The following is a 22,500-nucleotide window of genomic DNA, read 5'->3' as shown; positions in this document are numbered from 1 at the left end:
GCCTAGCGGGTAACACACTCAACTGTGAACCAGGAGACCCACACTTACTACCATCATGTCCCTGAGCAGGACAACTAACCCTGAGTGTCTCCAGGGGGGGACTGTCCCCGTAACTACTGACTGTAAGTCGCTCTGGATAAGGGGGTCTGGTTAATGCCGCAAATGTGTCACACCGTGCACGTGCGTTTACTCACCGTCATCGTAGTAGTACAGCTTCATGTTGAGCAAGACGTCACCGGGGAGGACGCTGAGGTTCTGCATTAGCAAGAACAGTTTCCTAATTAGGAGCACGGAGGCCTTCTTCGTATCCTCCATCGTCACTCTCACCCCGACATCGTTATTCCTGCATCAGGACCAACAAGGTCCGTTATACAAATAGATGAACGTACGTCACGAGAGCTGCGAGGATGTGGGACGTGAGTAGAAATGGGTGGAAACGTCTCACCTGAGGATGTCCATCTGCGGCCCCAGACTCGGAATATGTGAACTTGAACTGATACGACTCGATGATGTGCTGCCATTAAAACGAACACGGCAAAACAATTAACGTCTCGACCGCTACAACCACGCAGTTCTGACTACACACTTCACGATCAAATGTTGAGTATTAATACTCTCATCGATTTGGTGTCATTTCCAAGCAGCTCAGTTCTGTCACATCGATAACTCACATTTGGTGATTTTGGATCAGTGTATACCTAGAAAAACAAGAAAATATTTCTAAATAGAAACTAAATATTACATTATGTACAGTACAGGCCAAAAGTCTGAACACCTTCTCATTCAACGTGTTTTCTTTATCTTCATGACCATTTACGTTGGTAGATTCTCACTGAAAGCATCAAAACTATGAATGAACACACGTGGAGTTCTGTACTTAACAAAAAAAGGTGAAATAAGTGAAAACATGTTTTATATTCTAGTTTCTTTGCTCTGGTTACTGCTTTGCACACTCTTGGCATTCTCTCGATGAGCTTCAAGAGGTCGTCACCTGAAATGCTTCTCCAACAGTCTTGAAGGAGTTCCCAGAGGTGTTTAGCACTTGTTGGTCCAGCTCACCCCAAACCATCTGGACTGGGTTCAGGTCCGGTGACTGTGGAGGTCAGGTCTCCACTTTTTGTTAAGTACAGAACTCCACATGTGTTCATTCATAGTTTTGATGCCTTCAGTGAGAATCTACCAACGTAAATGGTCATGAAGATAAAGAAAACACGTTGAATGGGAAGGTGTCTAAACCACAGGCCTGCACTGTACACTGTATTACTGTAGCTAATGGCAAATAAATGCAGATCCACGTACCCCAATAAACACGATTTGCAGCTGTTCAAAAAGCAAAAAAGTATGATGAGCGTATAATAAAATTGATATGATTGTAAGTATTCAATAGATGCCAACTTACATATGACTTGTCTAAAGCATCAAAACTGCCCATCATCCTGAAACAAATTGGATTTCATTAATAAATAATGGGACTGGCATATAAAGCAGAGGTTAACTGTGAAATATGGTTTAAATATGGAATATGAAATATGATTTGAGACGGAGCTTGGCATCTACCATTTCACAATTTTGCGAGCCCCTTCGCCACGAACTGTCTTCTTTCAAGATTTTGACGGAGAGATCTGAAATGCACGCAACAGTCGCGCCTCGTTACGATACGATTCGTTACGATACCGATGGAATAATGTCGTGAGGGGAGAGCGGCCGCGACCCTTCCAGGTAGCGGGAGCAGTAGGCGCCTTCGGGGAAGATCCCCGCAGGTAGGTGATGGAGGACGTGGCCAGGGCCATCATGCGCTTCACGAACACCAGCGGACTGCTCCTGCGTCCTGATTGTCGCCGTGGAACAGGCCCGTCCACTGTGGAAAGTAAAGTGGCGCGTTGTGACGCGACGTTCGACGCCGCCATGACGTTCGGCCCGGACGGAGTTACCTCAGAGGCGCTCTGGCGTGAACGTCGCGGCCTGACCGCGCTCGCCATGGGGCTTTTCTCGGGGCCTGGGTCAGCTGTGTGCGGAGGAAGCAATAATAACGCGGTATTATCCGCACGTACGTGCTACATTAGTTCATTTATTACCCGGTGGGTTTTAATTTTACCTCGAGTTACGTCAGAAATGGCGCCAGTGGGCCTGCTGCCAGTGCGCATGCGCGTCTCGAATGATCGTTTTCAGAACTTCAGATGTGTTAAGTACTTTTATTATGCTGTTTTATAATTTTAAAGTAATACGTTATTAGGGTATTGTGGGGAATCTTGTTAAGGTTTCCAGTAAAATAAAGCCAAAAAAAAATTATAAAAAACCCCATTCTCTTCACATTCAAATTACATGGTCTATGAAACTCTCAGAGGATAAATTATTACTAACAAAAATAAGGCCTCAAATCACATATTATGGCTCACTGAAGACACATTTGGTAGAAAATTATTATTTATTTTTATTATTGGCTTGTTAAAGTGTTCTCACATGTACGGTAATAACGTCACAGTCACAAGAGACCCGAGAAACATCTCAGCATAGATGTTTTTGAACTATACGAAATGCTCACATTCTAGAAATTCACAAGCACAGCAGGACTGACTTAGTTCTCACTATTTGGACTAAAACCTCAACCTCTAGACTAAGCCGCAAAGCTTGGTCTTCCTAGTTTTGTGTAGAGGACCAGGACCAGTTCTGTCTGCAGAAGAGATCTTTCCCGTATGGATTGGAGAAGACGTCTTGGCAGGTTTGTATGAAGGATGAGTGGCGTTAGTTCTGCTTGGAGAAGAAGTCTTTGCTTTTCTGGACGTCGGGCTTGATAGTGTCTTTTCCAGGTTTCCATCCAGCTGGGCAAACTGGGCAGGGAACAAGAACCCCGACAAGATTAGAAACGGGCATTTTAGAACAGGTTAGCCAGACAGAGACTCCGGGCATCATCCAGATCTGATTGAGTAGACATGCCTGATCTGGGCTGGGGCGGGACAGGGGCTTCCCACACTGCTCCTCGGCCGCCGCGGGGTACGCTTGTGTTTAAGCGTTTAAAGAAAAGATCAACAGGATTTCCCCACACACAGGAAGTTTACATTACTTCTATAATGACACGGCGAGGAACGTTCCTGGACCGCAGTGGCGCTACAAACGCATGTTTGCATGGATTAAAATGATTAATATTTAAGACCTTGTAATGAACGGTTAGGCTAAATATTCTCCAATGTCTCGAAGCAAATATGAATTAATTTCAACGATGCCTTAATTGCATGAACTCCTGGAGCGAACACCTCTTATCTAGAAGACCTTACAAAAATAAAAGCTCATTTGAAAGATTCAGAGGCATTTCTACTACATCAGCTCTGGCCTTCAGGAGTCGGGAACAAGTGATGGCGGCGGTGGCGCACCTTCTCCATGCTTGTCGGTGAACTGAAAGGCCTGGACCAAACGCAGGGTCTCATCTATCGAACGGCCCACAGGAAGGTCATTAATGGTGATCTGCCTCAGGATGCCTTTATCGTCAATGATAAACAGGCCTCTGTATATGTAAAAAATAAATGAATTAAAACGCCGTAGATCGGTCATAGATCGGATTACTGTGGATAATGAACCCACCTGTAGGCGATGCCCTCGTCCTCCTTCAGGACACCATAGTCTTTGGAGATGGAGCGCAGCGTGTCGGACACGAGGGGGACGTTCATGTGACCCAGGCCTCCCTGCTTGCGTGGCGTGTTGATCCTGCTCACAAGTGACGTGCCGTGAGGGGCTTAAACACGAATAAAAACCACTTTATACAGGAGCGCAGCTCACCACGCAAGATGGCAGAAGTGCGAGTCCACCGACGCCCCGATGACCTCGCAGCCGATCTTCCTGAACTCCTCCGCGGCGTCGCTGAAGGCGATGATCTCCGTGGGACAGACGAACGTGAAGTCCAGGGGGTAGAAGAAGAGCACCACGTACTTCCCTGCGTGGGCGCAGAGAGGCGGTCAGAGACGGGCACCGCGGCCCGGCGAGGCGCTCCGGCCGCAACTCACCCCGGTAGTCCGACAGCTTGAGGTCCTGGAACTGGCCGTCGGGCATCACCGCCTTGGCCACGAACTCCGGAGCCACCTTCCCGATCTGAGCGTTTCCAGCAGACATCTTCCCCGACAGGCTGGAGAGGAAAAGGCGCGTTTAAAAAAGGGGGGAAGAACGGGAAACGAAAGTGCTGCAGTCCGCACGTCCCCGGAGAACAGGTGTCCGGCGGCGGAACGGACTCTTCAGGACTCCCCTTCTGAGGCGAAGCAGGAACCGTGCGAACGACTAACACCGCGCCATTACGTGCTTTCGGTCAAATTAACCGGAATCGGTAAGGTTTCTTTTTGAGGATCTTACCTTCACTCCGCCGTCACGGTACGACACTGAGGGGAAAGTGCAGGATGGCGCGAATTTATAGTCGAGACGAAATCTCGCGAGAAGTCGCGACTTCTCCTAATCCCGCTCCGGAGGCCACAGTTTACAATGCCAGCATGACTCTGCACATTTCCCCAGCGACCCGCTGGGTGGAACAACCAGTTTTCCTGTTTTTTTTTTAATTATTATTACGCTCAATATCGAATAATTCCATGCAAACGTGCCTCGAACCCTAGAGGATGGAAGGTGGCGCATAACACAGTTAGATAAGCGCCACTGGTGAACTTCATTCCCTCTCGACTTTTGCCCGTCCTTCACATGAATAAACTCTGCACCTACTCCAGCATTACTCGGGCCTTGTGCAGTCACACGGCTCGGATCATGCGCCTCGGTTAGGACCTTATTCACAGTGGTGGGACAGGGAAGAGAGAACAGAGAATGCTTGAAAAAGATGTATAGTCTTTTATTTGGCACCAGCACATTAATTTCAAAACCGAAGTGTGTATGTGGCCGTAGTTGCAAATGACATGGAAATGGGGACAGCATTATAAACCTTTCCGTTACGTCCCGGAGTTACTCGAGCTGGAGGGAGAGGGGTGTTTTATGGGGATTTTTTTTTTACTTCCTCATCACATTGCATAATTTATTTGCCCGGTGTTGCGCAGATTCGGACATGCAGTGCAACACATGTCATTTGCAAGCTCTCCCAGTCTCCTTCGGTGCTTCAACGTGGTTGCCATGGCCACCACGAGATGAGAGGCGGCGATGGATGGACAACACAGCTGCGCTCCTCATATCCAGGCCCGCAGCAGATATGCATACGAAAGCCCTCAGCACACAACTATAAAGGCCCTGATTGATCCTCCTCTCGTTCATTTAAATGCAGAGGAGCCCTCTGTGTGCTCAGAGATTAAAACATAGCTCTCTCTCTCTCTCACCAAGCGAGGTCTATTCGTTCGCTGAAATGAAATTCATATTTATTGTACAAATGTCATAGACTTGGTGGTCGGCCACACCAGATTATTGTATTTTTAAATTTTAAAAACCACGAGAACCCTGATCCTCTTCAGAAGTAACTAAAGCAATGGAAGTTCTAATTAGACTTTTTCTTATTGGGAACATTTATTTCACAATGGATTTTATGTGACTATTTTAACCCTCACAGCCTCTCAAATTGAACTTTTAAACCATCACAATGCTAAAAGTTTTCAGGTCTACCACCATCTCATCTAGGCATCGGTTTGTAATGTTTAGTACCAAATGAAATTGCATTGAATCTGTAGCCTGTTCCTTAAAAATCTGAATTTGAGCAGAGTGACGCATCCCAACAGTGTTGTTCATTATTGCAGTTGTTCCGTTCATTAAATGTATTTTTCACGGCTTCAGGATGCCCCTTGCTGGGTTGTTATGGGCGAGGACGTGTCAGCGGGACTGCGGTGAGGTGTCGTGTTGAGGCCTGCGTCAGCAGCAGGGGTCCGGTTACCTGCACACCTGAACGCCGCGTGGCAGGTTCCACTGTCCATTATGACGCCTGTCACCATCATTTGAAATCGTACCGTATACCGAGCAGAAACAGACCTCCTTCTTGGGCCAGAGGTGGCCTAGCGGTAAAGGAAGTGGCCGCGTAATAAATAACTACTGACTGTAAGTCGCTCTGGATAAACGCGCCCCCTGTCGGTGCAGGACAGCAACACTCTGCGTGATGAGAATATGAATATTTCCCAGGATGCAGGGTGGCGTAATAATAATAATAATAAATGAATAATAAGATTCTTTACTGAGATGATTGGTGAAGACCGTATCCAAAGCAGGAATTCCACAGCAACACCAATCAAGAACCTTCCAGAAGAAAGCAAATCCCGCGGTTGGGTCGCACTTCTATCCGCAACGTAAACTCGTCGTGTTATTGGCGCTTCTCGCAGAAACTAAGGGGGGCGAAATGAACACTTTTTATAAGCGGCATCATTTCTGCCTTCCGATCCCAGCTGCGATTGCAAAATGTTTTATTATCCCGCCGTTTTGCACTACCGACATGGGTGCTTCGCAACTATATGGTGAGCCAATTAATAACTTTGACAGTTTAATAGCAATTTATCTATAATATCGTTAAACCAAAGACAGTAATGTACATTTGTTCTCAGGCTGGCGGCCACGAAGGGCAAAGTGATGAAGCGGAGGGATTATCTGAAGGTGAATGTGCAGCGCACCTGGTAATGAAACGTTCGCCATTTATTCGCGCAACGTGGACGCAGCCGTCGTCGTCAAAAGTGCTTCTTCTTTCCTTTTTATTATTCGACAGCGACGACATCATGAATTACGTGCTGGTGCGAGCCCCGCCCCCTCAGGCGGGTCTGCCCCGCCCCCGCCTCTCGCTCTACCTATCCACGCAGCTGCAGTACGGCGTCGTGCTTGTCTATCATCGGCAGTGTGAGATCCTATTGGGTAAGGAGTCACCCCGCCCATATTCAATAAATACTGACCATCACGCTTAAACAAGTGTAAAACCCACAAATAATCCTGATTAAAAAGTGAAAGTGGTAATAATGAAGTGATTGTCATTTGTGAAACACTTTGGATGAAATGGGTCACCCTTGGTGAGCAGTGGGCACCAGGACAGGCGCCCGGGGACTAGTGTTTGGGGACTTTGCTCAGTGGCACCTTGGTGGATCGGGATTCGAACCGGCAACCTTCTGATTACGGGGCCCCGATAATAATGTAGCGATGTTGGTAGAAGAACTGAGTGTAAAATAATGAATATCCTGCAATGGAGGACAGTATTGTATCGCTGCTCAGAGTCTCTTTCTCTACACACGTCACGTTGCTGTTTCACAAAAAGACGGGACTTCTGCAATAAATCCATATTTGATCACTGTTTGTTACGGGAGTTCAACCAACGTGCTGGACGCTTACTTTTCTTTTCACTGTACCGTACACCTGATCGTGGCACGTACAATGCATTGCAAATCACTCTGCGCCTTGTGCTTCAGACGAGATCCAGCAGATTATTGACATGCTGCTCCGCTCCCAGAAGAAGAGGACGATTGACTTGGTGGAGGACGCCAGGTACTGGCTGCATTACGGCTCGGACGATTGGGATTGAAGACATTACAGCATTTACATTTACAGCGTTTACCAGACGCCCTTATCCAGAGTAGTTACAGGGACAGTCCCCCCCTGGAGACACTCAGGGTTAAGTGTCCTGCTCAGGGACACGATGGTAGTAAGTGTTACCACCCTCAGCAGAAGTTCGTTATGCAGGAATAATGTCTGAAAAATAAAGAATCTAACGCCAGAGACCGGCAGCACAGTGATTTCCCCACCCACATTTCAAAATGGCGCCAAACAGCGATGTTTTTAATGCACGTGGACTGTTCTTCTGTGCCAGGGCCACCCACACCGTCCCCAGTGGCCTTTCTGTTCAGGATGAGACCGAGGGGGCCAGAGACCCCTTCTTTGGGGAGATGGATTTCGGAGACGGCCTGCCGAGCCCCACTACCCTCATGGAGGTGAAAATTAATTGGGGTGCATAGAGCACAATAAAATGGGATCCTTTTAAAAACGCAACCCGTTCCCCGTATAGGTGTCTGGGCCATCTGAGGAGCTTCCAGAACCCTCATCTTCAGACGGTGAGATACGCTGAGCACACGCTGCGGATTTTGTGTGTCGTTCTAACATGCGGAGGAAGAGGGTGGCATGTTTGCGGCTCCGTTCTTTTCTAGAATTTACTGCAAGTCAGGAGTCCATCACGCTGCAGGAGGTTCAGCCGGTCACCATCCCTCAGGCAGAGGTGACCCTCTCCCCTCCGGAACCCCGCATGGATGTCCAGAGGACTTCAGCGTTTGCACATAATCTCACACACTCTCTCGTGTCCCACCGCGTCTCAGTTTGAAGGGGCGGAGCTCCTGGAATTCGACATGTCAGACATGCTGCTGGAGCAGCCGGAACATTTTCCTGAGGGTGAGTGCCAGTGGACCGCGGTGACTCTGTAGTTTCAGACATTTCCAGGAGTTTGCAGGTGTGTGAGAACGTTTTCTCTCCCAGAGGAGGGGCCCAGGCCGAGGGGGGGAGAGCCAGGAGACGGGGACGGGGACCAAATGTGAGTTAGACCGTCACCACTGAGGTGACCATCTGTATGAAGTTGAAGTGACACAAAGTGCACGTATGTGACACGGACAGACCGGCCATGTTGATAACTAGGAACTAACTACCCACCCAGTCCTATTTGTTGGGTTAGGGTCTGACATGACAAGGTAGAAACCTGTATGATTGACAGCTCTCACACACCCCACTTCCTCATTCTGGAGGATTTTAACCCCGTCCTGTCAATACATGACACGCCACACAAGGGAAATACAGCTCTACGACTTTGGCCTTTGAAGTGTTTAAATTGATTATTGATTCTTAGTAATCAGCTGGTCTGATGAACTTTTGTGTTCCGTCAATCGCAGACCGGAGGCTGCTGATGTCCATGATGAAGACCTTGAAGTCTCTAAAAGGTCTGAGGGGCATGACAAGACCCCAAGCCCTACCCCTCCAGAACCAGAACCAAAGAGGAGGGAGAGAACTGATTCTCCTGGCATTGAGGTATCGTAATGAGACCAGAGAACTGCAGAGAACTTAATGGTCCCCTATTATGAAGATGTGACTCTGTGAGATGATTGAACATTAATACGAGGTCCCCCGGCCTGTCTGTGGTCCTGCGGTGGCTAGAAATGGTCGGAATTTGTCCCCTTATGACATCATAAGGGGAAAGGTTACCTCCCGTTTCTCATGCTTTTTCCACCCAGAGAATTTCCCGCCCCGCCCCTAAAACATGATCTCCACCGACCGTCATGGCTTCCGACGTCCTCATTAGCATTTAAAGCTACAGACGGTGAAGCGGCGCGTCCTGGAAAATCTCATCGTGGGACCGGATTCAGAGACAGTATTACGGGGCCGATGAGAACGATATAAACGGCCATAATAAGGGACCTTTAGGTTTATCTGCAAAAACACAGATCCACATTCTGGTTTAAGAGATGCAAAGACCAAATCTTTAGAGCTGATGCTGAACTTGGATGTGCTTCTGCATGTAGCTGGTCCAGGAGGTTTTGGAGGTCTTGGAAACTCGCGGGAAGAAGAGGAGGAGACTGCTCATTGACGAAGAGACACAGATTTCCACAGAAGACATGTCCAATCGAATTTGTGACGTGGAGAGGCAGACCAGGCACTTTGTAATGCAGTTCTTCTCCCTCCCTCAATAGTCAGCGGAAAGTCTAACAAACTGATATGTGCTATGATGGCTAATTTAGGACATTACGGTAAAACGCGTTCCACACTGTCCCCTCTGCACCAGGTTCCCGTCGACCACGCAGAACCTCCAGCGGCGGAGTTGTTGGCGAGACCCTGTCTCCGTGAGTGGCACGTCTCACGCTCGCGCTCTCCTCCGAAGTGAGGTAATTACAGCCCACGTTTTCGCCACAGACCTCCGTGAGCCCTTGCGGTCTTTATGGAGACAGGGCGCGGCCACCTCCCCCAGGCCACCTGGTGTCGGAGAGCCAGACGCTCAGCTGGAAGTGGAGAGATGGAGAGAACAGGAGAAGGAGGGAGCTGAGGAGTTGGACGCAGAGGTCAGTGGTCCAAAAAATAATAAAAGAGCAGCCAGCAAGATGGGAGTGTGACGTACAGTGGTCAGAAATGCCACTGTCCTTCGGTGGTCTGTGAACGTTCTACAACTGGAACACAAATTTACATTATATTTTACAACATTTACCAGACGCTCTTATCCAGCGCGCCTTACAATCAGTAGTGACAGGGACAGTCCCCCCCTGGAGACACTCAGGGTTAAGTGTGGGACACGTAGAAGGTGGGGTTTGAACCTGGGACTCGGTGGTCGTCTGGTTCCTACACTAAAAAAAAGTAAACCATATTTTCCCATTACAGTAGTTAAAAATATTAGTTTAATGTCTAATTTGTTCTTATGAGTAAATTGTTCTGTAATCTACTGGTTTAATATTGGGTGTGACAGATTACAGGTGAGTGTGTTACCCACTGGACTACTACCACCCCAAACGGTCATTTACAGTTAGACGTGGAGACTAACGAAGTTCTTATGTGGAGTTCAAATTCAAATTTTATTTGTCACATACACAGTCGTACACGGTATGATGTGCAGTGAAATGCTTTCTGCAACTGCTACTGACCACAGTATTGCAAATGTTGCAAGTAAACAATGAACCAATATGCAAATATTGCAAGTATTACACTTTTACGTCTTTAACATAAAATATGTGTAACTGGTAGGGTGAAGGCGTGCAAATGAGTTAAAGACAATGTTTAAAGAAAAGAGAAAAAGAGCCATAAAAAAAGAGCAGTAAAGTAAAAAGCGCAGAGTGATGTTGTGCAAAGTGATTTTGTGCAAAAGAGTCCGGAGTGATTGGAGGTGAAAGTGAAAGTAGAAGTTCCTTGGAGGGCAGTCTGAAGTCTCTCAGGCGTCTGAGGTGGTAGAGACCTCAGAGTTTTCTAGAGTAACAGACTACTAACTACAGTTCCTATTATTTTATTATTAGGCCATTTTTTTAAATCTGTTACACATCATTGCGCATCATCTTGATGTCTGGATGGGGCCCGGATCCTAGAGCCTAATCCATCCTAATCCCACATAAACACACATGTAAACGACCATCCGACTGGTGTATCCATCTTTGCACACGACGCACAACAAGACTCGTGGAGTAACGTTTTCTGTCCACTGAGTGCCGAAATGCTCTGAATCCCAGGGGGACTGTCCCTGTAACTACTAAGTCCCTCTGGACAACAGCATCTGATAAATGGCGTAGGCGTAAATGTCAATATAAAACTCAACGTGTGGTGGGATTGTGAGGGTGGTGCTCAGTAATGGAGCATTTGGTAGGATGTAGGATGGAGATGATGGCAGGCAGACAGAGCTTCTTTTACTCTTCAGCTTTACTCTCCGTCTCAGTTCTTAACACGGAATACAATAATCGGCTATAAAATGAAGATCCTACTCTTTTAAAATTGTGTTTATTACCTAGTAATAATAGTAAAAAATCTCTGTACAATAAAATGTGTGATTATGTGTAATCAGAATGAACGATAAAGACATGGGGTGAAATGATCAACCATGGACAATTGGTCTGTTTAAAGGGGGAAACGTTGTCCCTTCTCCCCTTTTGACTCCTGCAGGTACTCAGGGAACTGGTGGAGTCGACACTTCCTCAGGACATCTCAAGTACGACCTCCTCGTCCCAGTAAACCCAGCGGCTGCAGTTGAACGTGTTCACTGTGTGTGACAGTCCCACTCACTCCTGTCTTCTGCTGCCGTTCCAGCTCCATCCGCCATCACACTGGAGGCATCAGACAGGGACATTTCCCCCCTGCTGCTGACACCTGAAATCCTCGGGTCTGTGTGTGTGTGTGTGTGTGTGTGTGAGTGTGTTGTGTCATGTAATAATTATTTTGTATGCTTGAAGGCCTGTCTTGCCAAAGCCTATTGTCAACCTTGAGGACATTCCTGAGGAGAGAGCAGATATCCTGGAGCCTGAGGATCCTCAGAGGTCCAAAAATCTCTCTCTCACACACACACCACACACACACACACACACACATAAATGACGTTAAAATATGGAAGCTAAATTGAACAGTATAGCAGGTTGTCCAGGTGTACCTAATAAAATGGCCTCCTGTTACAGGTGCATTGTAGTAGGTCCACTGTCTGGTACCAGGTTATCTCGCCGTATACTGTGCCTACAGTAGGAAGGGTCTCTTACACACTGTCACTCCTTTCAGGGCGCTTTTAGATCCTCTTCAGGATCAGGAGGCGGTGACCTTTCATCCTCTACTGCCCCCTCTTGCCGACCGCAAAACGGTCGCCTGCTACTTTTGGGAACTTCTGGGTAAGAAAATGACAAAAACTGAACAATTTGTTGGTCTCGATGATTATTTGATCTACAACATTGCATTGAATATATAAAATGAATATAAAAATGGCTTTAATTACATTCCCAGCCTGATGGTGATTATTAATTATGCAATAATATTACATTATATGGCCCAAAATCCACAGCGTTGCAAGAACAGTTTTGAATTGATGAGAATGTTATTCATGTTCATGTCTCTGGTAGCTGGAAATGTCTGTGGATGATGGAATTATTTCTAGAGGAACTTTACTTGCAAATGAGTCTGGTGCTCCACTGGAATTCAGTGTTCATGAGTTGACTAATTTTTATAAAACCCTTTTGCAATGAAGTTCCATTCCATTCCGATCAAACAAGCAATAAAACGGGTTTCTGGTGCATCATCAAATATGGGTGTAACTATTAGTTCATTATCAACGGCTTATTCTAAACATAGTAAAAAAATTATAAATTAACTAAACGTTTGAATGGTCCTGCACATTAGCTGTAAATAATGTAAAATATTTATTTTGTTGTTAATTTACAGAGCACGTGAACGCCAGAACGCTGTGTGTGCGTCAGGACGAGCCGTACGGTGACATCACCATCACACAGGGACCACTGTACCGCCACACAATGTAAAATGCCGGTTGCTCTGTTTAAAATTTAACATTGAAAATTTGTTTTATATTTAACATTGAATTTTCATTTAAAATTTAACATTGGATGGTTTTTATAAAAATGCCGAAATGCAGTTGCAATGAATTGTTATGTGCTATCTGTTTCTGGGTTTTATATTTATTCATTTGTTTGTTTAAAACTGTGTAAATCACTATGATGTCAGGCTGTTATCTGTTCATCAGCATTATGCACATTGTTCTTGTAAACCATATATAAACATTTATATGTCATCATTTGTACATTTATTGCTGTTATGGAATGTCCTTCAGTTGTTTTGTATTATTAATATTATATGAATGTGAATGTTTTAATGGCTGTTTTCTGTATATTAAAAATGAAATCTGGTTTTGATTGTGGGGTGTTTTATTCCATCCCAGTTACTTTGTGTAATTTTAAGCTTAAAGGGGTATGATTATTGCTTGCCATTTGTCTTTGTATAATGGTTATGCGTTAGAAACGTCATGACTGCTGGATTCTAAAACGAGTAGACGTACAGTACAGTACAGTACTGAGTCTAACGCGCCCATACAAACCAGAGGAAAAAAATCCACTGATTATCTAAGATCTAAGCAATTTTTTAATGTCACTAACCCCCATGTCAATTATTGATCTAATATCGATTTACCTGAAGCATTTATTGTAGAATTTCCTTCTCTTCTGAGAAACAATACAATATTGTTCTCCATCTGTAGACTTTTACTTATATGAGAACAACTTAGATTATCACATACCAATTAAAGTGTAAAGAGCCTTAAATTTAAAAACCAAAAGTACAGTCAGCAGAATGAGCATTTACATTGGATATTAACCTGGGGTTGTAGCGGTTAAGGAAGTGGCCCCGTAATCAGAAGGTTGTGGGTTCGAATCTTGAACTGCCAAGGTGCCACTTAGGTCCCCTTGATGAAGGTCCAGTCCCCACATACTGCTCCCCGGGCACCTGTCATTGTGCCCACTGTCACCAAGGGTGATTAAATACAGAGGACACATTTCACTGTGTCAGACAGTGTTCACGTTTAGACAGTGTTCACTTCAGCCTAAAATCATTGTTAAAAGGGGCAGCGGTGGCAGGTAAGGAAGCAGACCCGTAATCGCAAGGCTGTGGGTTCGAATCCCCAAACGGCAAGGTACCACTGAGATCACACACTGCTCACTAAGGGTGATGGTTAAATACAGAGGACTTATTTCACTGTTTTACCCTGTGCTGTGCTTCACAATGAAAATCGCTTCACTTTCACATTTGTGCATTTTGACAGTGTTCACATGTGGACAGTTATCCCTTTGCCTTGCCCTCGACTCTGTTATTCTCTACTTAACTCACTACTAATTTGTCCATTTCCACCTATATCTGTATTATCTTACATGCCATATTCTATGTTTCATTTGTCATATTTTTGGCTGCAGTACCCCGCTCGGCCTGAGGGGCGGGGGCGCTGGCGCTCATCACAGCTGATCTGGCCGCCATCTTGCCTCCGACATAAACACTTGCTGCTGCCGCCGCCGCCGCCGCTCCTGCTCTCTACTCCCGTCCCTTGGCGGCCGCGCTCCGGGTGAAAGTGCGCGGCGGACCGACTCCGGTGTCGCTGGCGAGCGTGAGTCCGGCGACTGTTGTCATGCTGTTGGGTTTTTTTTTTTTTTGTTTCTTTTTAGTCCACCACTCCTCCGCTGCCATGACAGCTGCACAGACACTGACCCGCATCGACAGGCTGACGGTCCGCTATTAAAGGCCTGTCAGCTGGACCGCCGGCCGGATTATGTCGCCTCATCACACCCCAGGTCGCTGCAGACGGTGTCCGTGCCTTTATTTGCATGTTTCTGTGCCTTCTGTCCAGCTCGCAGCAGGAATGGGATCCCCGAGGAGGAGGAAAGATTGAGAGGGAGGACGTCAGCAGCAATGGACCAGGACTACGAGAGACGCCTGCTGAGGCAGATCAATCACCAGAACCTGCCCGAAGGACAGCTGAGCCGGGTAACCAAGTCCAGTCCTGTCCTGTCCTGTCCAGGCGGGACAGGATCATGCACAGACCATGCACAGGTCCCCTGACATGAAGATATGACTTTGTTAGATGATTTAACATTAATACGAGTTCCCCAGCCTGTCTATGGTGCTGCAGTGGCTAGAAATGGCGGTCGGTGTAAAGAGTGTTTTGGTCGTTCTGCTTCACCGTTCAGAGAGCGGCAGCTCAGACAGTCGGATCTGGAATTTGTCCCCTTATGATGTCATAAGGGGAAAGGTTACCTCCCGTTTCTCATGTCATGCTTTTTCTGGCCAGAGAATTTCCCACTGATCCCCTAAAACATTATTTCCACTGACTGTCATGGCTTCCAAACGTGTGAAGTGTCGTTGTTGCTCGGTGATTGGATGTGAAAAAGTTTTTTTTTTTGTTTGTTTTTTGATTCAGTCACGCGAACCTCTGAAGAACCAGTGGGTTCAATTTCCTAGAGCATGGTTGGGTTATATTTTATAGAACCACAATGTTGGTGAATGATTCTAAAGCTTGATTAAAGCTACAGACGATGAAGCGGTGCGTCCTGGGAAATCTCATTTTCATCAATCAACGTGGCTGTATTTCTGCACCAAGAGACTTCAGATACTGATATAAAAAAAAATGTATGTCATGGGACCTTGAGTGGAAATAATCAATAAAAAATGGAAAGAACCAAGAAATTAACATTTTGAACAAAATGAACATATTCAGCGAGTGTGAATTTGACCATCTTTATTGTGTGCTTAATCGATGTGGCTGTGTTCAGCTGCACTGAGATCAAGTTTTCAACTCGAACAAAGTCTGGACAGGAGTTTTTTAATCACTGATTAGTTCCTGGTTTTATGCTGTTTATTACACCGGTAGTAGACTCCGTCATTGTCCCCACAGAGTGTCTTTTTTTGACTTGTATTGTAATAAAGCTTTTTGTGGAATGTAACTCGTATTCATATTCTTGATCATTTGCAATATGTTTTTAAAACCATATGTGTGAGTGTGTTTGTGCATTCATCTTACCTTTAGGAGTGCTACGCAGCGTCTAGTCCAGTTAGCGTGAAGTCAGGAGACAGATTCATTCCAGCACGTGCCGGGAGCAACTGGAGCATCAACTTCCACTACGCCAACGTAGGGCACCTACGCTCACTGCACATGTCACGTTAACACACAAACATTAGTGACCACTACCACCACCAACATGCAGGTTATCAGGCGCTTTAATTCCAGCGTTCTGATTAGTGAACTGATGAATTAGTGAACATTAGTGACCACGCCCACTACCACCACCAACATGCAGGTTATCAGGCACTTTAATTCCAGCGTTCTGATGGGGGAACTGGTGAATTAGTGAACATTAGTGACCACGCCCACTACCAACATGCAGGTTATCAGGCGCTTTAATTCCAGCGTTCTGATGGGTGAACTGATGAATTAGTGAACATTAGTGACCACGCCCACTACCAACATGCAGGTTATCAGGCGCTTTAATTCCAGCGTTCTGATGGGGGAACTGATGAATTTAGTGTAAGTTAAAATACAGCACTGTGTCTTGATTTATTTAGCATTTTTATGTCAGTTAACCTTTTATTTCCCTCTTGTCATCTCGTCAGGAAAACTGTCGTTCACATAACCAGAATCACAGGTCAAAAGATGCCGGGGCAGACACAGGCAAAGGTCCGTTTTTAGTTTTCAATTATTAAATTCAGTTCAATTATTGTGATTCAGCACACGGTGAAACGTGTCCTCTGCATTTAACCATCACCCTTGGTGAGCAGTGCGCACCATCACAGGCGCTCGGGGAGCAGCGTGTGGGGACGGTACCTTCATCAAGGGGACCTCAGTGGCACCTTGATCAAGTGGCAGTGGTGGCCTACCAATTGAGGAAACTGACCCGTAATCAGAAGGTTGCTGGTTTGAAACCTGAACCACCAAGGTGCCACTAAGCAAAGCACCGTCCCCACACACTGCTCCCCGGGCGCCTGTCATGGCTGCCCACTGCTCACCAAGGGTGATGGTTAAATACTTTTTTACTTTTGTTTACATGTGGAGCATCTTTTATCCCTGACAGATGCTGCGGCTTATTCCGCTCTACTGAGGAATGAGCTGCTGGGCGCAGGCATCGAGACGGTCCCCGACCCCCATACAGATGACCGGCGGCACGCTGTCCTCTCCCAGGACTCGCACAGCCTCTTCAGGGTGAGGGCAGCCGAATTTTACCTGACGCCATTACAAAACCCGAGACAGAGGATGACCAAATAATCACAGTTTGCTCGCCTGGTTTAGTACACCATCCACGCGAAGAGAGTTCCTTCCGACGGAGGCAACGAAGTGTCCCCGTACTCACTGTCCCCACTCAGCAATAAGAGGTAAGGCCTGTCCTGGTATAACAGCATGCATGTTCTGGTGGATTTGTTTAAATTCAAATAAAAATTTTATTTGTCTCGTACACGGTATGATATGCAGTGAAATGCTTTGGCGACCAGACTATACAATGATTACCAATATGCAAATATTGCAAACATAACCAAATATTACACGTTTATGTCTTTAACATAAAATATGTGTAAAATTCTGGGCGGGGATTGAGTCCCGAGTGATTGAAAGTGCTGGAGTGTATTGGAGTTGTATGGAGTGATGTGATTGTTGAAGCTCGGACATCCTGCGGGACGAAGCTCCTCCTCATTCTCTCGTCTGTGTTTAGTTGTGTTGGTAATGAAGAGTCTGTGTCTGTGTGTGTGCATACAGCCACAAGCTCCTCCGCTCTCCGCGTAAACCGGCCCGTAAGATCTCCAAGATCCCTTTTAAGGTGCTGGACGCCCCCGAGCTGCAGGACGACTTCTACCTCAATCTGGTGGACTGGTCAGCAGGAAACCTGCTCAGCGTGGGTCTGGGGGCCTGTGTGTACCTGTGGAGCGCGTGCACCAGTCAGGTCAGGGGACACATGTGGGAACGCTGGGAATACCGTGACATCACAGTTGTGATTTAATTTGCGATTAATCGCTACACTGAAAAAAGAAAACACCGGCTAAACATTAATTAATCTGTCACACCTAATAATCTAGCATTGACATAATGTTAATAAACCAATCACACATTACGTCAGTGCCACAATATTAGGTGTGACGGATTCATTCAATTTTTATAAAATTTAGCCAGTTTATACCGTGTGTATTAAAACTGTAGTATTACGTACATTGAAATATATACTGCGCTGTAACTAGCATAGTGCAAGTTGAGAGCGAGCGTCCCTGCTCACGTTTAAGTGGGCGTGGCTTTATCTTGGGACACATCTGATTGGTTAGCGTGACTGTATAAGACAGTGGACTCCCCCACCCAGCAACCCTGACATTAACTGATGGAGCAGAGTCTGGGGTTGCAAAATTGCAGTTGATTTATTGAAATCGCAGTTTCGCCTGAATTTCGATACGTGGCTCAGCCCTGGTCTCCGGCCATCGTGTTGCCGTCGTAACTGACTGGGGTGGCGGTGCCAGGGCAGCCTCACACTGTTTGGATTCCCTTCCTTTGTAAATGCCTCGTCTTTATCTGAGGCGTGTGGTCTGAAAACGACTTTATTCCTGTTCAGGTGACACGGTTGTGTGACCTCTCGGTGGACGGGGACTCGGTGACGTCGGTGTGCTGGAACGAGAGGGTTTGTATTGCCTTTATTAAGCTTATTAGCTGTTCTATGCCACAACTGGGTGGTTGTAGCCTCAAGTTCAGGCGATCAAAATGTCAATATTTTTCTCTAATTTGTTGGTCTGTTCTATGTCAGATTGTAAATAATATATTTTGTAATTTAATTCCAAAAGGTAAGCATATTCATGACATGTAAAGTGAATTATTAATATTTTATGTTGATTATTATGACTGATAGCTCATGCTCATCTGATCAGAAAGCGATATAAAATACAAAAATGTTCAATTTCGGAAAAGAAGAAACCTTTTTCGACGATATTCTCAGTTTTTTTTTTACTTTTATGCTACATATAAAATATAGTGTGTTGCTTGTGAAATTTAACTAAAATATACACAGATGTGCGTGTAAAAGCCGATGACGTGACAAATGTTTAATCACCCAGACAAGTGTAAAAAAAGTGTGTATCAGCGCACACAACGGTGATGGAAGCGAGATTTGAACCTGGGTCTTCTGGTTCGTAGGCGAGTGTGTTGCACACTCGGCTACTAGCACCCAACTGCCCACACCTCTGCATCCCTCCCTTGTGTTCTGTCCAGGGAAGCTTGGTTGCTGTGGGGACCCACAAGGGCTTTGTGCAGATCTGGGACGCGGCGGGAGGTCGGAAGCTGACGAGTCTGGAGGGCCACTCGGCCCGAGTTGGTCAGTGGCTTGTTCTGCGCCAGCCCCGACATAGACTGTCCCCCGTTGGGTTGTCAATATCTCCGGTCCTACAGGGGCGCTCGCCTGGAACGGGGAGCAGCTGTCTTCCGGCAGCCGAGACCGAGTCATCCTCCAGAGAGACATACGGACCCCACCGTCGGCCGAGCGGCGCCTGCAGGGCCACCGCCAGGAGGTCTGCGGCTTAAAGTGGTCACCAGACCACCAGCACCTTGCCTCCGGGGGCAACGACAATAAGGTAAAGGGCCCCGAGTGACCAGTTTTATCAATACGTTTAAAATATTTCTACCTGAATTTTAAAACCAGGGTACATTTTCTGATACATGAAAAGCATTGCAGATGGTTATGAAAGCTACTGTTACCCTGAATAAGTGGTGTTCAGCATCTACTTTGGACACCTTCTCATTCGACGTGTTTTCTTTATCTTCATGACCATTTACGTTGGTAGATTCTCACTGAAGGCATCAAAACTATGAATGAACACATGTGGAGTTCTGCACTTAATAAAAAGTGGAGACCTGATCTCCACAGTCACCGGACCTGAACCCAGTCCAGATGGTTTGGGGTGAGCTGGACCAACAAGTGCTAAACACCTCTGGGAACTCCTTCAAGACTGTTGGAGAAGCATTTCAGGTGACGACCTCTTGAAGCTCATCGAGAGAATGCCAAGAGTGTGTAAAGCAGTAATCAGAGCAAAGAAACTAGAATATAAAACATGTTTTCACTTATTTCACCTTTTTTTATTAAGTCCATAACTCCACATGTGTTCATTCATAGTTTTGGTGCCTTCAGTGAGAATCTACCAACGTAAATGGTCATGAAGATAAAGAAACCACGTTGAATGAGAAGGTGTCCAGACTGTTGGCCTCTACTGTAGGTTGATCTGAAGTGTTCTGTCGGGCGATATCCTCGTACTGTGTATTGTACTTGTACAGTGTAGGCGTGGCAGTGGGAGCTTATGAATCTCCGCCCTTCCTTAGCTGCTGGTGTGGAACAGCTCCAGCCTGTTGCCAGTTCAGCAGTACAGCGATCACCTGGCGGCGGTGAAGGCCATCGCCTGGTCGCCCCACCAGCACGGCCTGCTGGCGTCAGGCGGCGGCACGGCGGACCGCTGCCTCCGGTTCTGGAACACGCTGACGGGCCAGGCCCTGCAGAGCACAGACACCGGGTCCCAGGTCTGTAACTTGGCCTGGTCCAAGCACGCCAACGAGCTGGTGAGGAGACACCTTACACAGCGTGATACTAACACGACATATAACCACGCCCAAATATTCCTCCATTCGCCACCGCGGCCTTACGTTGGTCTTAACCGAACAACACAGAATCCTGATCAACAACGATCGATTATGTCCAGGTGAGGCATTCTCTGCTAAAGTGTGTGTGTGCGTGTGTGTATGTAACTGATGGTCCAGGTGAGCACACATGGCTACTCGCAGAACCAGATCCTGGTGTGGAAGTACCCGTCCCTCACACAGGTCGCCAAGCTGACAGGCCACTCGTACCGCGTGCTCTACCTGGTAAGGGTCCCTTTTGATGTACTGGTGTATATATAAAAAAAAGCTCTTTCTGTACATGGATCTGTACAGAAAACGGCTCAGAAATCCAGAATCACAAAAACACGTATATTTACCTACAAAAGAAGGTAACAGGTCTGTTTAGCGTTTAATGATTTGCATATATTGATTTTAAGTTGACTTGTCTGGGCGATTAAACATTCGTCAGGGCTTCTACGCGCTAGTAAAAAATGGCATAAAAAAGCGTGTTCTGGCAGCACCTGGCAACTACAACCCATTTCCAATATGGAGTTATATTGTTTGATGACCCGAATCATGCTTCCCTTGTCAGGCCGTCTCCCCAGATGGGGAGGCCATAGTAACCGGCGCGGGAGACGAGACGCTGAGGTTCTGGAACGTGTTCAGTAAGACGCGGTGCACCAAGGTGAGTCGCCATGCGTCCGCTGATCTGATTCATAACCTCAGAATAACAGCACTGAAGCGCAAAATCCACTTTTCCATCCAGGAGTCGAAATCGGTGCTAAACCTCTTCACCAGGATACGGTAGTGGCCACAGACGGAACGGGCAGGAGGCATGATGGGAATCTGCGTGAACCTCACTTGGTTTGTTTTTAAAAGGGAGGCTCCAGAATGTGGGCCGTTTGGTGGGATGGCTGAGTTGACCCCACGATTAAGGCTTAAAACCCCTTTTTCTAGTGAAGAGGACACGCCTTCTCTTTCTAAAGCAATTTTTTTCCGTTACGTCCCCCCGCGGATCAAGACTTTGTCATGTGGGACTCCTGTCTTCTTTTTACTGTATATTATGAAATGTCCTAAAATGTTTTTATATGAGTAGGAGTATTAATCAAGATATCAGCCCTCATGTCACCTCTTGTTGGCAATCATGGCATGAGGCGTGGACTCGAGGTCCCGCTCACAACCTTTTTCTATATTTTGTTAAGTGTATACAGTATGAAATAAGCTATGAACAATTTCACAGAGGAGCATAATAAATATATACACTACTACTCTCAACACAGAGAATTATTGATGTACTGTAGGTGCCCACACACTTCAAAATTGTGGAAAATAATTTGTTACTCAAAGTTAAACATTCAGCGTTCAGCTTAGTGGATAAATGAGTGTTTATTTTTAATTTATTGATTCATAGTTTTTCAGTATATTCAGATTTAGAGAGTTGGTATTTAGAAAGCAAGACAGCATGTCTTCAGCACACAAGCTGAACTGGGCCCGCTGCTGTTCAAAACCGTCCACCATCACCTACAGCATGAATAAATTTTGATGCATTTGACGTCTTTTTAATGCACCATTCATAAATGTTTCCTATCAAGACTTCCCTAAACTAGTGTACCTGTAGTAAGATGAAATGTCCAGCAGAGGTCAAACTACAGTGTTGTGGACAACGTATGAGGCGAGTCTTTAAATTTTTTAAATGGTTTTTTAAACTAGTTCATTGCATTTTGCCAAAATGTTGCACTAGCAGAAACGGACAGAAACTCAATCTAGTCCTCAAAACATGCACATGGTCATGCACGAGGATATTTTTCACCTCTCTTCAAAAATACTCAGTACAGTACAATATTTTTAGAGAAATTGGTGCCGATGGAAAGAAATGTTCCTAATAGTCCACCTGCAGACCACGACACGACTGGGAGAACTCCTTCACAATGTCCCTCATACGCCGCTTGTTGGTTTGCTCCCTGGAACAAGAAAAGAAGAGGAGG

The 22,500-nt window shown here is 46.2% G+C and overlaps 4 protein-coding genes and 1 pseudogene across 10 annotated transcripts in view; 2 read left to right on the top strand and 3 right to left on the bottom strand.

Moving 5' to 3' along the window:
* Window positions 1-1,907, bottom strand: part of LOC114787718 (HORMA domain-containing protein 1-like) — a 6,261-nt pseudogene extending 4,354 nt beyond the window's left edge.
* Window positions 1,908-2,406: 499 nt separating this feature from the next.
* On the bottom strand, window positions 2,407-6,696 carry LOC114788030 (peroxiredoxin-1). 2 transcript variants are annotated; one of them, XM_028976137.1, is made up of 6 exons: window positions 6,561-6,696; window positions 3,996-4,114; window positions 3,772-3,925; window positions 3,577-3,699; window positions 3,369-3,499; window positions 2,407-2,828 (listed from the first exon to the last, which is right to left on the bottom strand). In XM_028976137.1, the coding sequence occupies exons 1-6, from the start codon at window positions 6,662-6,664 to the stop codon at window positions 2,743-2,745; spliced, it is 717 nt and encodes a 238-aa protein (XP_028831970.1). In that variant the 5' UTR covers window positions 6,665-6,696; the 3' UTR covers window positions 2,407-2,742. The 2 variants fall into 2 exon arrangements, with proteins under 2 accessions (XP_028831970.1, XP_028831971.1); XM_028976138.1 differs by lacking the exon at window positions 6,561-6,696 and adding an exon at window positions 4,336-4,376.
* LOC114788029 (meiotic recombination protein REC8 homolog) lies at window positions 3,761-13,088 on the top strand. Of its 5 annotated transcripts, none has more exons than XM_028976136.1 (18): window positions 3,761-4,309; window positions 6,495-6,543; window positions 6,653-6,795; window positions 7,341-7,416; window positions 7,739-7,859; window positions 7,934-7,979; window positions 8,073-8,140; window positions 8,238-8,310; window positions 8,395-8,449; window positions 8,802-8,937; window positions 9,429-9,566; window positions 9,689-9,746; window positions 9,817-9,962; window positions 11,539-11,584; window positions 11,683-11,755; window positions 11,826-11,909; window positions 12,142-12,248; window positions 12,796-13,088. In XM_028976136.1, the coding sequence occupies exons 3-18, from the start codon at window positions 6,663-6,665 to the stop codon at window positions 12,888-12,890; spliced, it is 1,455 nt and encodes a 484-aa protein (XP_028831969.1). In that variant the 5' UTR covers window positions 3,761-4,309; window positions 6,495-6,543; window positions 6,653-6,662; the 3' UTR covers window positions 12,891-13,088. The 5 variants fall into 5 exon arrangements, with proteins under 5 accessions (XP_028831969.1, XP_028831966.1, XP_028831964.1 ...); XM_028976133.1 differs by having other exon boundaries at window positions 6,495-6,563; XM_028976131.1 differs by lacking the exon at window positions 3,761-4,309 and adding an exon at window positions 5,973-6,407 and having other exon boundaries at window positions 6,495-6,563.
* Window positions 13,089-14,376: 1,288 nt separating this feature from the next.
* Window positions 14,377-21,520, top strand: LOC114788271 (fizzy-related protein homolog). Of its 2 annotated transcripts, none has more exons than XM_028976659.1 (14): window positions 14,377-14,518; window positions 14,759-14,895; window positions 15,935-16,036; window positions 16,519-16,582; window positions 16,977-17,104; window positions 17,192-17,274; window positions 17,654-17,837; window positions 18,492-18,557; window positions 19,142-19,244; window positions 19,319-19,500; window positions 20,243-20,476; window positions 20,675-20,779; window positions 21,108-21,200; window positions 21,282-21,520. In XM_028976659.1, the coding sequence occupies exons 2-14, from the start codon at window positions 14,821-14,823 to the stop codon at window positions 21,321-21,323; spliced, it is 1,461 nt and encodes a 486-aa protein (XP_028832492.1). In that variant the 5' UTR covers window positions 14,377-14,518; window positions 14,759-14,820; the 3' UTR covers window positions 21,324-21,520. The 2 variants fall into 2 exon arrangements, with proteins under 2 accessions (XP_028832492.1, XP_028832491.1); XM_028976658.1 differs by having other exon boundaries at window positions 20,666-20,779.
* Window positions 21,521-22,450: 930 nt separating this feature from the next.
* Window positions 22,451-22,500, bottom strand: part of LOC114787717 (protein shisa-like-2A) — a 2,210-nt gene continuing 2,160 nt past the window's right edge. Inside the window, exon 3 of the mRNA XM_028975536.1 lies at window positions 22,451-22,476. Within this exon, the coding sequence (XP_028831369.1) occupies window positions 22,451-22,476 (26 nt within the window). The remainder of the gene's footprint in view (window positions 22,477-22,500) is intronic.

This window comes from Denticeps clupeoides, chromosome 4 (assembly GCF_900700375.1).
Source record: "Denticeps clupeoides chromosome 4, fDenClu1.1, whole genome shotgun sequence".
Lineage (NCBI taxonomy): Eukaryota > Metazoa > Chordata > Actinopteri > Clupeiformes > Denticipitidae > Denticeps > Denticeps clupeoides.
Note: the sequence above shows the minus strand (reverse complement) of the source record. Positions and strands in the feature narration are given on the sequence as shown.

What these genes read in the sequence shown, in the direction of transcription:
- LOC114788271 (XM_028976658.1), top strand. Translation starts at nt 14,821, where the DNA reads ATGGACCAGGACTACGAGAGACGCCTGCTGAGGCAGATCAATCACCAG. An exon ending in TCCCCACTCAGCAATAAGAG is followed by an intron (nt 17,275 to 17,653) that starts GTAAGGCCTGTC and finishes GTGTGCATACAG; the next exon opens with CCACAAGCTCCTCCGCTCTC. An exon ending in GGAGCGCGTGCACCAGTCAG is followed by an intron (nt 17,838 to 18,491) that starts GTCAGGGGACAC and finishes ATTCCTGTTCAG; the next exon opens with GTGACACGGTTGTGTGACCT.
- LOC114788029 (XM_028976131.1), top strand. Translation starts at nt 6,352, where the DNA reads ATGTTTTATTATCCCGCCGTTTTGCACTACCGACATGGGTGCTTCGCA. An exon ending in GGGTGCTTCGCAACTATATG is followed by an intron (nt 6,408 to 6,494) that starts GTGAGCCAATTA and finishes ATTTGTTCTCAG; the next exon opens with GCTGGCGGCCACGAAGGGCA. An exon ending in AGAACCCTCATCTTCAGACG is followed by an intron (nt 7,980 to 8,072) that starts GTGAGATACGCT and finishes GTTCTTTTCTAG; the next exon opens with AATTTACTGCAAGTCAGGAG.
- LOC114788030 (XM_028976137.1), bottom strand. Translation starts at nt 6,664, where the DNA reads ATGATGTCGTCGCTGTCGAATAATAAAAAGGAAAGAAGAAGCACTTTT. An exon ending in CAAGCTGTCGGACTACCGGG is followed by an intron (nt 3,926 to 3,995) that starts GTGAGTTGCGGC and finishes GCGCCCACGCAG; the next exon opens with GGAAGTACGTGGTGCTCTTC. An exon ending in CACTTCTGCCATCTTGCGTG is followed by an intron (nt 3,700 to 3,771) that starts GTGAGCTGCGCT and finishes ACTTGTGAGCAG; the next exon opens with GATCAACACGCCACGCAAGC.